This window comes from Meriones unguiculatus, chromosome 18 (assembly GCF_030254825.1).
Source record: "Meriones unguiculatus strain TT.TT164.6M chromosome 18, Bangor_MerUng_6.1, whole genome shotgun sequence".
Classification (NCBI taxonomy): Eukaryota; Metazoa; Chordata; class Mammalia; order Rodentia; family Muridae; genus Meriones; species Meriones unguiculatus.
The window spans coordinates 56,137,806-56,152,280 of record NC_083365.1 but is presented as its reverse complement, the minus strand read 5'-3'; the positions used below and the strand labels follow the sequence as shown (position 1 = coordinate 56,152,280).

The 14,475-nt window shown below is 40.4% G+C and overlaps 1 protein-coding gene across 2 annotated transcripts in view; it reads left to right on the top strand.

The window, feature by feature from the left end:
- Cdh20 (cadherin 20) overlaps window positions 1-4,890 on the top strand; it is a 251,995-nt gene extending 247,105 nt beyond the window's left edge. Inside the window, exon 12 of one of the 2 annotated variants that reach the window (XM_021654245.2) lies at window positions 3,066-4,890. In XM_021654245.2, the coding sequence (XP_021509920.1) occupies window positions 3,066-3,571 (506 nt within the window). In that variant the 3' untranslated portion in view covers window positions 3,572-4,890. The remainder of the gene's footprint in view (window positions 1-3,065) is intronic. The other variant, XM_060371554.1, reaches the window with a different exon arrangement.
- The last annotated feature ends 9,585 nt before the right edge of the window (window positions 4,891-14,475 follow it).

Here is a 14,475-nt window from a genome sequence, read left to right as displayed (position 1 = left end):
TGGCCACTCGTGTAGACATTGTCCTGACTGTGACCGTGATTTTGCAGTGATTTTAATTTTAGGTGCTAATAACCGATCTTGTCTTTATTGAGTGGATGTTTTGTTTCTTGGTTTCTGATACCCCCCCCTTTTTTTTGGTGGTAATGGGGGGAGTTGTTTGTGTTGCCAGATAGGGAATTTTGTGATCCTGCCACAGGCAGCCACTGGGGATTCCAGGTAAAATGTGTTTCTAGGTATTGGGAGCTGACATTTATGAATGGGGTAGACTGAAAGGATGAGGCCTAGATGGTCTGCAGGGAGGAGGATAGGAGGGTATTCTACTGGGATTTGTTTAGTACCATGAGTCAGAGCAGTGAGTGACTAGAGGCTACAAGTAGTCTGCTACTGACCTTGGGGTGAGAGTAAGAAATTGGATTTGGAGAAGAGGAAGACTGAAGATCTGAAGCTTGCCTCCCTGATTAGCTGGCCTATTTGCTTCCCTGGCAGGCTTGTCTGGAGCATTCCCAGGGAATGCCTGCTTGAATTGGGGACTAGGATAAAGCAAGAGAGATGGGGAGAGAGGTTGGAGGGGAAGGCCTGTGTGATCCACTGGAGACAGGGAGAGGGAGACTGGTGATCTGCTGCAGAGAAAGCATGAGACTAGATGACTGGATTAGGAAAAGAGGAAGGAGAAGTTCTGCAGTTACACTGCCTGCTTCCCTGGCTGGAATAGCCTGTGGGTTCCACTGGAGTTAGGAGCAGAGAGGAAGGGGGCAGTGAGCAGGTGGTCTTTTACAGAGCTGGGTATAAGACTGGGGGATTGAATCTGGAGGGGAGGCAGATGAGGTGAAAATCCAGGTAGGCTTTGGCTTTCCTGGCTGGAGTTATTTTTGTTTTATAAGACGGTGTCTTGTTTTGTTGTCCATACTGCCTCAAACTCCCAGACTCATATGCTCTGTGATTCTCCAGACTCAGATAACTAATAACTAGACACATACACTATGCCCAGCCACTTTAAAAAACTGTTCCCATTTTCTTTCTTCTAAAATCCCATTACTACAACTTTAAAAATCACATGATCTGTGTGATTTCCTTCTTAGTATTTCCAGTAGAATTAAGTAGCCTTGCCTCTGTACTTCATTAGCACAATTGTGACCCAAAGACAGCTGTCATCACTGCCTGGCTTGTATTAACATTAATCTTATTAATACTGTTAGTCCATAGGACAAGTTTATGTTATAGTTGTTATAATCAGTGTTGTTTATGCATTTTTAGCATAGAGCATTTTAAAATATGTTTAATGTTAACTATCTCATAAATATGAATGTTCACTTAGAAACCAACTTTTTTATGCTATTTTAAATATAAATTATGTTCCAGTCTTTCACACTTAAGTCCCCAACTCAATCCCTTAAAATCCTACTGCTCTCTTTTCCTGAAATCCCACAGTTCTTGTCCAGGCCTCATAATTTTACCCACAGAGAAAACTTTCAAGAAGCAGTATTCAAGAAGCATTTACCTTTCCTGCTTCCCCTCCAGATCCAATTCCTCAGTCCCACTCCCAGCCCTGTGGAAGCCCATGCTGCAGCCTCCCTTTCCTCTCTATACCTAACCTCACTGGAAGCCACAGGCCACTCCAGCCAGGAGGCAGTTAGTGTACTGCAGAATCTCTCCTCCCTCTTCTCCAAATCCAGTCATCCATCATTAATTTCTGTATATGTATTTTGTATATGCATCATCATTACTGTGGTCTGTACTCATCAAAAACTGTAAGTCTGTTGTTGTGAGCTTTCTTAGTCAGTCCACAATCTCTCACTGCACACCACCATCACCACCCTTGAAGAAACTGAGCTTGCTTTATTTTGCTGTGCTGTCAAACTGTCACTGTTCACCAGCTGTAACAAAGCACACCAGGAAAAAAAATCAATAGCAGTTCTATAGCTTAAACCTCAACACACTTCCTGGAAAATGTTTTCAGTTACAAAGATAAACAGTTCAATGGGGTTATCTCTATCCCTCCTTTAAACCCCAGTGAACACACCTAGCCAAAAAAAAAAAAAAAAAAAAAAAAAAAAAAATTTATTTTAAATGCATTTTTAGGATAAAATTTTATCCAGACCTTCAAGGGCATGTCCAACAATGTGGTGCTTCTTTGGTAACATACTGAACTATATAAAATGTCACTGTTCATTCCTTCCCTCCCATGAAAACCACTGGCTCCGGGAAATTACAAATACCCCTCTAATTAAAGGTACTTTTGAGGAACCTGAGGTTATTGAACCTGAAGGGTCATTCATTTAGGCTTTTAAAAATATTTTTATTAACTTTTTTGGGGAATTTAATACAACGTATCCTAAGCATATTCACCCCTTAGATCCCTAGATCCCTCCCCACATCCCCACCCCCAACTTTGCGTCCCTTTCCAAAGGAACAAACACTCCAATTTGTACATCCAGGTACTCCCGAATGTGGAACTAGCCAATGGATTGAGCTTGACCTACCAGGAGCCAAACTTTTGAAAACTCCAGAACTTATCAAATGTCCAGAGCTCCTCAGTTAGGTTTGGAGTCCGGTAAACCCCTTCCCACGTTGCTCTTAGATTTTGAAGAAGGCATTTAAAAAAAAAAAAATTACTTACACTTACCTTGTCAGCACTCATTATTTGTTGATATATGGTTGTATTTTTAGTAGAATCCCATTAAGATGCTAATGCAAGAAAGCAGAATTCCACCTAATGAGATATTTAGATTATAGCAAAACTCACTACTCTGTAAGCAGAGCGCATGATCTGATGCGAGGTGTATCTTCTAAAGCAGGCCCCTGTGCTTTGTGTGGTCTTAGTGGAATTTCATAACGGTTTATTGTGTGTCTACAGACATTCTCAAAGCAGCAAGCCTCTAGGAAGGTATGCAGTTTCTGATGACTCGACCTAAGAACTATAAAGCCTCACTTACCCATGAGCTCTCAATGTAACAGTGTGGGAGGGAGGATCAGGTAGACTAGGCTCCACTAGGCTCATTCCCTCAGGTTTGACCCACCTGGTGTGTCTCGGGACTGACGCCCCCTGTTCTTTGTGTTGCTGGCAGTGCTGGTGCTGCTCATCCTGTCCTTGCGGCGGCACCGGAAACAGCCCTACATCATCGACGACGACGAGAACATCCACGAGAACATTGTGCGCTACGACGACGAGGGGGGAGGCGAGGAGGACACGGAGGCCTTCGACATCGCGGCCATGTGGAACCCGCGCGAGGCGCAGGCGGGCACCGCCCCCAAGACGCGGCAGGACATGCTCCCCGAGATCGAGAGCCTCTCCCGACACGTGCCTCAGGCCTGCGCGGTCAGCAGCACCGTCCACAGCTACGTGCTGGCCAAGCTCTACGAGGCCGACATGGACCTGTGGGCCCCGCCCTTCGACTCCCTGCAGACCTACATGTTTGAGGGGGACGGCTCCGCGGCCGGCTCGCTCAGCTCCCTGCAGTCGGCCCCGTCGGACTCGGAGCAGAGTTTCGACTTCCTCACGGACTGGGGGCCCCGCTTCCGGAAACTCGCCGAACTCTACGGGGTGTCGGAAGGGCCTGCATCCTTGTGGTGACGGAAGCCAGGAGGCGAACACGCATCCAAATTCAGACGTTCTCAAAGGCCGCTTCTCACCCCTGAGGTGTGGCCACCACAGGAGCAATACGATGCTGGACAGTGAGGATGGGCCTGAGTGGACCAAGCGGAGCTCTCTCTGGATCAGCTTTACTTGGTTAGACTAAGTTAAATAATCAAAAGGAAACCCAGAAAGAAGAGGGCAGGATCTCCAATTACCTTTTTAATTTCTTCTTTTAAATGTTTGGGGTTTTTTTGTTTTGTTTTGTTTTGTTTTTTGTTTTTGTTTTGTTTTGTTTGGACACGGCAAAGTTTTAAAGTAGTAAATGAAAGCTTGGCTTTTTTGTTTCTAACTCACCGAGGTCGTTGTCACTTTGCCACCACGAAAAGGCGTCACTGTTAAGTACAGAGATGGTAGGTGAAGGCAGGAAACAAGTCCTACTCTAGAATCTGTTTTATCTTTATTCTCCATTTCAGATTGTTTTTCGGCATCATTAGATCTGCGGAAACCAACCCACATACAAAAAAAAAAAAAAAATCACTGAAAAATCATTTCTCAGTGAAATTATCCTACTTGTTCTAAGATGGGTGGTATTTCTTTTTACCCTTTTGAGACAAGGTTAAGACTGACTCAGCCTTGCATGGGGGATGGGCGGGAAGGGTGGGAGAAGGAAGAGACATTGATTTGTGCTCAAGTTTAACAGCTGAACCAAGAGTTGGCATGACAGCTGATCCAGCGCCAATGAGTCAGAGCTCACTGTTCTCCTCTCAGCTCTTTATGCCCCTGCAAGTGTCAGAATGAAACTGGAAAGGCTGCCTCTTTTGCACTGTAGATGTCTCTTCCATGTGCCAAATGTGGAGATTAGATGCAACAAATGAAAGCCAAATAAAAAAAAGTATCTGATAAAAGCATGGGTTAGAGGGCTTTCCTAATCTGTGTAAAGTCAATCCAAGGGATGTTTACATACTGTAGATAACCTACTTGAACAAAATCAGTATTATAGAGAAGAAATGGATGTAAGAGGATTACATGTAAAAGTTTTGTATATTTGTTAATAATTTTGTTAATAAATATGATGTACTACATCTCAGTACCTTAGGAATTCTTTTAATAAAAGCTAAATAGGAGGAAAGGTGTACTTTAAGTTGGTTTTGTTATTGGGCATGGAACTTTATGATTCTGATTGACCGAGGGGGTTGCCGGGATGGGAACTCATTCATAACACAGAAGAAATGTCAGAGATACTTGAGGCTGTGTGTTCTATTTTGATAACTTACCAGGTTAATGATATGGATTAAACTTTTTTTAAATAACAATTTCACTCATCTATCTCTGAAAATAGGCAAAGGACCTTTTAGTATTAATAACACAATCATAAATTTGGCCTGTATTTTTTATTTTGAGAGAAGAAATATGACAACAATGAGGTAGGATATTTTTTATTTTATTCCATTGCTAAATCAAATAGTATTCTCTATAAAAGAGTTCTCACAGTTGAGTGTGGCTTTATTTTATTCATTTTTCCCTACAATAGTTAAAATAAGCAGTATACAACATATGCCTAGCTGTATCCTTTATGTGTATTAGACATCTAAAAAGTACTTAGTTGACTTAGTTGGAAAAGACCTCTTTCTTTGACATCATATCACTGAAGAATTGCTACACAGTTATCATTAAAACTGAGGACAATTGTGAACACAAGAAAACAGTCTTGTAAGAATCTGGATTATAGCAGTGGCCATCAGATTTTACTATGAATCAGAATCAAATGGCAGACTCATTAAACTATCTCACCCTCAGAATTTCTGATTCAGTAGATGTGGAAAAAATTGCCATTGTAATAAGTTTCCAGGAATACTGATGCAATTGGTGCAGGCACCACATTTTGAGAATATCTGATATGCCTCTCTCTCTCTCTCTCTCTCTCTCTCTCTCTCTCTCTCCCTCACCTTCCTTTTCCTGTTCTTCTCCCCTCTTTCTCTCCCCTTCTCTATGTGGAATATTTATCATCCCACTTGAGGCCTACCCTATCACCACAGTGGTATTAGTAATCTCTTCTCATAATAAAAATTATTTTTCAGAAATGTGCAAGAACAGTGGTCAAAGATTTAAAAAGGCAGATGAGAATCTTGCAGCCAGTGAGATGTGATTTTGTGCACATTGCATGTTACACTAATAGTCCAGGTCTCCTCTGCAGCTTTCTGTAAATGAACTTTCATTGTCCACGAAAGGCAAGCAGCTCTCACTAAGCCTCCTTGAGGTGATGTGCAATATCAAAAGAAATGCATGTAACAAGGCAAGAGAATAAAACAGACACAGGTGCCCAAACTAGATTCTACAGCATCCTGATTGTGTGAAGTCTGGCAAATTAACCTCAATAGCATTCTTCCTTTCTTCCATAAGCTCTGAGGATAATTTTGCAACTGTTTCACTTTATATTGCTAGCGTTACAACTGGGCACAGCTGTTATCTTAGCCCACATCCTGCCAAGTAGGTCCCTGTGATACTGGGCACGAAGTGATTGGGCAGTTCCCCGTGTCTTCTAGTTCCTGGGAGGATGCTTAATACTGCAATATGGGAAATTTAAAAGAAGCCCACAATAAGAGCTTTGCTGCAGCTCATACTGGAAGCTGAAAGAGATTTCAGCCCTCCAAATGGATTTTTAAAATCCTTTCTCCTGCCTTAGTGAGCCACCATGCTGCTCCCTCTTACAGGGGCCAGGAAAAGACAATCTCTAAGAAGGTAGTATTCAGGTAAGGCCAGAAAGCCATAAAATCATTCCACCATTTCCTTGTTAGCAGGTGAATACAGTAGCCTATGAATAGCATGCTGAGGGAAGTAGGGACTTTGTATGAATCAACTAATTTCATACTCAATTTAAAACTGTAGTCTGAGTGAGAATACCAGCAAAGATTAAAATTCAGAGTGGCACTTTTTAGTCCTAAAAGGTGTTTTAAAATAACAGACAAAAAAATAGGTAAAAATGGAATGGCTCACATAAGAAATCTATGAATTTTGAAAACGGAATTCAGACATGCAAAAATCAGCACAACTGACTAAAGGTTGCTAGAGGTTCACCAACTAGACCCCATCACTGTTTCCCAAATAATTAAATAAAATTTAAGATGTCACTAGAGGTATGTGCCAGGATTACAAAAGCTTCTATTTGATTCTCATCAGACAATAGACAAAAATTAGGTTAAAGGTCCCTCTGTTAAAATTATTTACTAATGGAAAACAAGTCTCATAATTCAACTTATATTTTTAAATGATAATTTGTAGTGTGTAGAAAATCGAGGTACAATAGCACTTGCTTGTAATCCCTGTTTTGGAAGAACAGAGACAGGGATTCCTGGGAGTTGCCTGCCAAGCAGTCTGTCCTATTCTCTGAGCTCTAGGTTTCAGGTTCTGTGAAAGTCTGTTTCAGAAATTTAGAAGAACAATTAGAAAACAGTTAATGCCATCCTCTAGCTTACAGAAGGATAAAGAGAGACAGAGAGACAAACAGAGACAGGGAGACACAGAAAGAGACAGAGATTTGTTCTCACATAAAGTTCTCATATCCAAGCAGATGTAAATAGATTTTAAAAAAATAAAAAACGTATCTAAAATGGCGGCGCGACTGCATAGGATATCTGAACAGCAGTAAGACAGGACATACTGTGGACCCTCAAAACCCCAATATCTGTGCTTATCAGGTGAGAGGAAAGCCCACAGGAATGATTCCGGGAAAAGTTCCCGGGCTCCGCCTGGCACAACCACAGCTCTAGACCACCTGCCCAATCCCACCATCTGTAAAAAACCTTCCTGGTACCAGGCTCCTGGCTCCAGTCTTAGGCACCCAGTCTCACCATCCCATGAACGCATTCCGGCACCAGCACCTCCAAGTTCCAAACTCAGGTACCTACACTCACTGTCCTGTGGAGAGGATACCTCTGGTATTGGGAGCACAGCGCATGGCTCCAAATTTTGGGACAGCTCTCACCATCCCAGGCACTGGGCCCTAACCTTGAACCCCTGACATTCAGGACCCATCGAAGCAACCCCAGACACTACTCCAAGCCTCAGCCTGCCTACCAAAGGAGATCAGTAGGACCTCTGAGCTTACAGGTTCTCTAAAAAGACTGCACCCAGCTAGCACAATGTCTGATCACAGTGCCTGGGCTCACTAACTTTGGGGTAAGAATGCCAGTGGCAAGACAGTAGACTACAGGACTTCAATTGGTGAAAGGAGGATCCCTGAGCTCCTGAGGAATCCATTTGGTCCCCAGGATCAAATATCTGAGGAGACCCACCGGCAATTCCCTAAGAACCACCTGCAAATCCTAGATCATTCCCATCAATCTGAGAAGAACTCCTACAGGAACATTGGCTTCCTACCCAGGGCTCTCCCTGCACCCCGCAGAACTCCAGTAATCAACAGGATCTAATAGCCAATGCCAGAGACAACCAAATAGCTAAAGGTTAACATAAACACACACACACACACACACAGCCAGATCAATATGGCATCCCCAGAACCCAGTTATTACAAAGCAAGCTACCCTGTATATTCTAACACAACTGAAACACAAGAAAATTATCTTAAATCTATGCTTATGAAGATGATAATGGAGGAAAAGAATAAAATTTATAAATAAATGCAGGAAGATACAATCAAACAGATTGAGACCTTTAGACAGAAAATAAGTAAATCACTGAATGAAATACAGGAAAGTCCAAACAAAGAAGTGAAGGAGTTGAACAAATCATTTAATGAAAGGCAGGAAAATACAAACAAACAGGAGAAGGAAATCAACAAAACGGTTCAAAATTTAAAGATGGAAATAGAAACATTAAAGAAAGCCCCAAGTGAAGAAATCCTGGAGAGGGAGAACTTGGGAAATAAAATGGAAACTAAAGAGGTAAGCATCACCAACAGAATACAAGAGATGGAAGAAAGAATCTCAGATGTAAACAACACAATGAAAGAAATCAATGCATTTGTCCAAGAAAATGCTAAATCCAAAAAAATCCTTGATTTCTTGAATCAAGAAATCAAGGACACCATGAAAAGAAGAAACCTAAGATTAATAAGATTAGAAAAAAAGAGAACACTACCCAATCCAAGGAACAGAAAATATTTTCAACAAAATCATAGAAGAAAATTTCTTCAATCTTTAGAGAAAAGATGCCTATAAGCATACAAGAGGTCTACAGAATACCATATAGATTAGACCAGAAAAGTCTCCCACCACATAATAAGCAAAACACTAAATGTATAAAACAACAACAAATATATACATATATATGCAATTATATATATATATTAAAAGCTTCAAGGAAAAAAAGCCAAGTAACATACAATGGCAAACCTGTTGCAATCACACCTGACTTATCAGCAGAGACCATAAAAGCCAGAAAGGCCTGTGAAGACAGCTTGCAAACCCAAAGGGACCACAGATGCCAGTCCAGACTAATATACCCAGCAAAATTTTAATCACCATAGATGGAGAAGACAAGATATTCCAGTACAGAACCAAATTGTTTGTAGACAAGCATACAAATACACTAACTCAATCTATACCAAAATAAAAGGAAATAATAGTCACTGGTAATTAATATCTCTCAATATCAGTGGACTCAACTCTACAATAAAAAGATCCACAGTAAGAGAATGGATGCATAAACAGCACCCAACATTCTGCTGCATACAAGAAACACACCTCAACCACAAAGATAAATATATTACCTGAGAATAAAGGTCTGAAAAAAGGTCTGAAAAAAGACCCAAGAAGCAAGCTGGAATAACCATTCAATATCTAATTTAAGTAGACTTTCAATAAAAACTAATCAAAAGAGATGAGAAAAGACACTTCATACTCATAAAAAAAAATCTGCCAAGAAGACATCTTAATTCTGAACATCTATCCCTGAAATACAAAAAAAAAAAAAGGCAACCCACATTTGTAACAGAAATTTATAACAGAAATATTAATAAAGTTTAAAGCACACATTGATCCACACACATTGGTAGTGGGAGACTTCAACACCCCACTCTCATCAAAGGACAGGTCAACAAAACACAAACTAAACAGAGAAATAACAGTAACAGATGTCATGATCAAATGGACCTAAACAGACATCAACAGAACTTTTTACCCAAACACAAAACCTTCTCCAAAATTGATCATATAGTCAGTCACAAAGTAACCCTCAACAGATACAAGAAGATAAAAATAATCTCCTAACAGACCACCACGGACTAAAGTTGGACCTCAACAACAACAGAAATAGCAAAAAGCCTGCACACACATGGTAATGGAACAACTCCCTACTCAACAACAGCTGGGTCAGGGAAGAAATAAAGAAATTTAAAACTTCCTTGAATTCACTACAAATGAAGGCACAATATACCCGAACATATGGTACACATTGACTGCATGCTAAGAGGAAAGCTCATAGCACTAAGTGCCTTTATAAAAAAATTAGAGACATCTCATAAAAGCAACTGAATGGCACACAAGAAGGCAGGGGAGGGGGAAGCAGACGCACCCAAGAGGAGTAAATGGCTGAAACTCGGAGAAGAAATCAAAGAGAACAATTCAAAGAATCAACGAAACCAAGAGCTACTTCTTTGAGAAAATCAACAAGATAGACAAACCCTTAGCCAAACTAAAAGACAGAGAGACACTATCCAAATCAGCAAATCAGTAAAGAAAAGAGGGACATAATGACAGACACTGGGGAAATCTAAAGAATTATTAGATCTTATTTCAAAAGCCTCTATACCACAAAATTTGAGAATCTAAGTGAAATGGACAAGTTTCTTGATAAATTGCACTTACCAAAGTTGAATCAAGATCACATAAACATATTAAATAGTACCATATTCCCTAAGGAAATAGAAGCAGTTATCAAAAGTCTCCCCTCCATTAAGAGCTCAGAGCCAGATGGTTTCAGTGTAGAATTCTACCAGACCTTCAAAGAAGAGCTAATACCAACACTCTTCAAACTATTCCGCAAAATAGAAACAGAAGGAATATTACCAAACTCATTCTATGAGGCCACAATTACCTTAATACCTAAGCCACCATGCAAAGATGCAATAAAGAAAGAGAGCTTCAGACTTAATTCCCTTATGAACATTGATGCAAAAATACTCAATGAAATACTCACAAACTGAATCCATGAATGTAGCAAAGATATCATCTGCCATGACCAAGTAGGCTTTATTCCAGGCATGCAGGAATGGTTCAATATACAGAAATCCATCAATGAAATCACCATATAAACAAACTGAAAGGAAAAAAATATATATGATCATGTCCTAGCATCTGAAAAAGCATTTACCAAAATCCAACACTCATTCATGTTAAAAGTCTTGGAGAGATAAGGAATACAAAGCAGATACCTAAGCATAATAAATGCAATATACAGCAAGCCTATAACCAACATCAAACTAAATGGAGAGAAATTTAAATCAATTTCACTGAAATCAGGGACAAGGCAAGGCTGACCACTCTCTCCATATCTCTTCAACATGGTAATTGAAGTCTGAGCTAGAGCAGTAAGACAACTAAAGGGGATCAAGGGAATAGAGATTGGAAAGAAAGAAGTTAAAGTATCACTGTTCACAAATAATATGACAGTATACATAAGTGACCCCAAAAATTCTGCCAAGAAACTCCTATAGCTGATAAACACTTCCAGCAAAGTGGCTGAATTCAAAATTAACTAAAAAAAAAAAGGTAGTAACTCTGTATACAAAAGACAAAATTAGGGAAACAGCACCCTTCACAATAGCCACAATAAAAACATGAAGTATCTTGGTGGAACTCTAACTAACTAACTAAGCAAGTGAAAGGCTTGTATTTAAAAACTTCAAGTCTTTGAAGAAAGAAATTGAGGAAGATATCAGAAGATGGAAAGAGCCTCTATGTTCATGGATTGGTAGGATTAACATAGTAAAGGGGTACAGGAGCTCCTCAAGGAGAGTAACAGAACCAAAATATCTGGGCCCAGGGGTCTTCAGGGACTGACATTCCAACCAAGGACCATTAATGGAGATAATCTAGAACCTCTGCACAGATGTAGCCCATGGCAGCTCAGTCTTCAAGTGGGTTCCCTACTAAGAAGAACAAGGAATGTCTCTGACATGCACTCAGTGGCTGGCTCTTTGATCACCTCCCCCTAAGGGGGAGGAGGCTGTCTTAAGAGGCCACAGAAGAAGATAATGCAGCCAGTCCTGATGAGATCTGATAGGCTAGGGTCAAATGGAAGGGGAGGAGGACCTCCTCTATCAGTGGACTAGGGAAAGGGAATGGGAGGAGAAGAGGGAGGGAGGGAGGATGGGATTGGAAGGGGACAAGGGAGGAGCTTCAGCTGGGATACAAATTGTGAATAAATTATAATAAATTAAAAAAGTAAAAGCATTGTGAGCTAGACTAAAAAAAAAAGTGGACATTCTACCAAAAGCAATTTACAGATTCAATGCAATTCCCACAAAATACCAACACAGTTCTTTACAGACCTTGAAAGAACAATTCTCAACTCCATATGGAAAAGCAAAACACCCAAAATAACTAAAACAATCCTGTGCAATAAAATATCTTCTGAAGGTATCTTCATCCCTGATCTCAAGCTATACTTTAGAGCAACAGTAATAAAAGCTCCATGGTACTGGTATAGAAACAATCTGGTGAATCAATGGAAGGAAATCAAAGACCCAGAAATAAACCCACACATCTATGGACACTTGATTTTTAACAAAGAACCCAAAACCATACAATGGAAAAAGATAGCATCTTCAACAAATGGTGAATTAACTTGATGTCTGCATGAAGAAATAATGAAAAAAAAAAGAGCCATACTTATCACTCTGCACTGAACAAAAGTCTAAGTGGCTCAAATACTTCAAGATAAAATCAGACATGCTAAATCTATTAGAAGAAAAAGTAGAAAAGAGCCTTGAACCTCATTGACAGAGGAGACAACTTCCTGAACAGAACACCAATAACCCAGCCTCTAAGATCAACAATTAATAAATGGACCCTCATGAAACTAAAAACTTCTGTAAAGCAAAGGACATGGTCAACAGAAGGACATGGTCAACAACAGCCTACAGACTGGAAAAAGATCTTCATCAACAGTACATCCAACAAAGGTCTAATATCCAAAATATATAAAGAACTCAAGAAATTAAACACCAACAAAACAAACAATCCAATTGAAAATGAGGTATAGAGCTAAACAGAATTCTCAACACAGGAATATCAAATGGCAGAGAAATGCTTAAAAAATGCTCAACATTCTTAGTCAACAGGGAAATGGAAATTAAACAACTCTGAGATTCCATATTACACCCATCAGAATGGCTAAGATCAAAAAATCAAATGACAGCATATGTGGAGAAGGGGGAACTCTCCTCTGTTGCTGGTGGGAGTGTAAGCTTGTGAAACCACTTTGGAAATCAATCTGGTGCCTTCTCAGAAAACTGGGAATATCACTACTACAAGACCCACCTATACTACTCCTGGGCATATACCCAAAAGATGCTCCACCATACAACAAGAACATTTGCTCAACTACGTTCATAGCAGCTTTATTTGTAATAGCCAGAATCTGGAAAAAATCTAGATGTCCCTCAACCATAGAATGGATAAAGATAATGTGGTACACTTACACAATGGACTACTCGGCTACTAAAAAACAAGGAAATTATGAAATTTTCAGGCAAATAATGGATCTAGGAAAGATCATACTGAGTGAGGTATCCCAGAAGCAGAAAGACATGCATGGTATATACTATTATAAGTAGATATTAACCATATAATACAGGAAAAACATACTAAAATCCATAGACCTAAAGAGCCTAATAGCAAGGAAGACCCAAGAAAGGATGTTTAATTCTCATTCAGCAGGACAAACTGAATAGAAACCAGAAGCAGTTGAAGAAAGGAAACAGTATGGAAGCCTACCATAGATGTCCTCTAAAAGACTTAACCCAGCAGGAATTAAAGTAGATGCTGAAACTCAAAGCTAAACTTTGGGCAGAGTACAGGGAGTCTTATGGAAGAGTCAGGGAAAGACCTGGAGGGGACAGGAGCTCCACAAGGAGACAAACAAAGCCAACATATCTGGGCCCAGGGGCACCTGCACAGACCTTGGTTGGATGTAACAACCAAGGACAATCTATGGAGATAACCTAGACCTCCTGCTCAGATGTAGCTGATAAGCAGACCAGGCTCGATGTGGGTTCCCTAGTAAGGGGACTATGGGATGTATATGACATGCACTCTGTTACTAGCTCTTTGATCACTTCTCCCTGGTGAACCAGGAAGTCCTGATGAGACTTGATAGGCTAGGGTCAGATGGTAGGGGAGGAGGGCTCCCCCTTTCTGCGGTCTAGGGGAGAGGGATAGAGAGGAAGAGGGAGGGAGGATGGGGCAGGGAGGAGATGAGGGAAAAGCTCAGCCCTTTGTGGGTAGTGTCATTTCTGGGCTGGTGGTCCTGTGTTCTAGCTTAGGAAATCAGGCTGAGCAAGCCATGAGGTCAAAACCAGTAAACAGCACCCCACCATGTCCTCTTGGTCAGCATCTGCCTTCGGGTTCCTGCCCTGTTTGAGTTCTTGTTCTGACTTCCTTTGATGATGGACTGTGGTGTGAAAGTGTAAGCCAAATAAACTTGTGCCTCCCAAATTGTTTGGTCATCATGTTTCACAGCAATAGAAACTCTAACTAAGACAACAAGCATATATGTTACCAATATATAACTGACACAACAAACTGTACATGTTTAAATATACATTATAATGATTCTTATGTATTTATACACCAGTGAGCAATCTGGCCAGTGGCTGTGTTTGTCACCTGAAATGTTTTATCATATACACCTTTTTAAAACCCATCCTTTTCAACCCAATA